General features: G+C 68.2%; 1 protein-coding gene across 1 annotated transcript in view; it reads right to left on the reverse strand.

Moving 5' to 3' along the window:
• Positions 1–20: 20 nt before the first annotated feature.
• Positions 21–1,217, reverse strand: part of LOC114072748 (Schwann cell myelin protein-like) — a gene marked incomplete at its 3' end in the record, with an annotated part of 10,544 nt that continues 9,347 nt past the window's right edge. The window contains exons 6-9 of the mRNA XM_027910606.1: positions 1,062–1,196; positions 853–943; positions 455–513; positions 21–150 (exon numbers count right to left, since the gene is read on the reverse strand). Coding sequence (XP_027766407.1) covers positions 21–150; positions 455–513; positions 853–943; positions 1,062–1,196 — 415 coding nt within the window. The remainder of the gene's footprint in view (positions 151–454; positions 514–852; positions 944–1,061; positions 1,197–1,217) is intronic.

Here is a 1,217-nt window from a genome sequence, read left to right on the forward strand (position 1 = left end):
TCAGCCCCCCCCAGACCCACCGGGACCACCCAGTTCCCCCCCAGTCCCCCCTCACCGCCCCCGATTTGCCGCTGTCGGTGCCGCAGTCGGGGATGATTTTGGAGAGTTGGACGATCCAGTTGTTGATCTTGTCCCGGCGCCGGCGCTCGACTGGGAACAGGGACATTGGGGACACCATTGGGGACACCGTTGGGGACACGGGGACATTGGGGGTCTGGGGACATCACGGGGGACATGGGGGATGGGGGGCTTTTGGGGGATTAGGGGGGACATGGAAGGGCACTGGGGGGACAATGGGGGATCTTGTCCCAACCCAGGTGACGCTGGGCCCCCCTGGGTAATACAGGGGTGACACTGGGCCCTCCCAGAAGCCACCCAGGTGACACAAGCGTGACATTGGGCCCCCCCAGGTGACAGAGGGGTGACACAGGGGTGACACGGGGCCCCTCCTCACCCTCGTTGTGCTGCGCCCGCCGTCGCTCGTCCCGCGGCACCCGTGGCCCCTCGAGCTTCCTGTGGGGGACAGGGGGGGCACAGGTGGGATGGGGGTGCCCGGCACAGGCATGCCCAGGTGTGTCAGGGCGTGCCCAGGTGTATCCAGGTGTGCCCAGGTGTGCCCACAGCACGCCAGGGCAGTTTTGGAGCGTACAAAGGTGTGTTTTGGGTACGTTCGGGGCACGTGGGACGTGTCCAGGTGTTCCAGGTGCGTCCCCAGGTACTCCCCAGGTGCGTTCCCTGGTACCCCCCACTCGACCCCCAAGTGTCCCAGGAGCCCCCCAGGTATTCCAGGTGCCCCCCAACTGCCCCAGGTGTGTCCCAGGTACGTCCCAGGTGCCCCCCAGGTGCACTCACGGGGAGTAGGGGTGCCCATGCGGGGCGAGGCTGCGCTGGGCCCCCCCTGCCTGCAGCACGTCCTGGGGGGTCATCATCACATAGAACTGACCTGGAGAGGAGTGGGGATGGGGGGGTCACACCCCTGTGTGCCCCCTACAACACCTGAGCCCCCCCAGGTGTGGGGGTGCCCTCTCCCCCCGCCCATCAGGTGTGGGGTCCCCCATTACCTCCAGCCTGGGCCAGGGCGGGGTCGGCCTGCACAGCCACGGCCCCCTCACCCCCCCAGGTGAAGCGGGCCTCGGCCCCCCCCTCGCTGCCGGGGCTGCCCCCGTTGCTGAAGGGGTTCTGGATCACAGCCTGGGGGAGGGGACACACACACAAAG

Source organism: Empidonax traillii, unplaced genomic scaffold (assembly GCF_003031625.1).
Source record: "Empidonax traillii isolate 1590-97213 ecotype Southwest subspecies unplaced genomic scaffold, ASM303162v1 scaffold3855:size10739, whole genome shotgun sequence".
Classification (NCBI taxonomy): domain Eukaryota; kingdom Metazoa; phylum Chordata; class Aves; order Passeriformes; family Tyrannidae; genus Empidonax; species Empidonax traillii.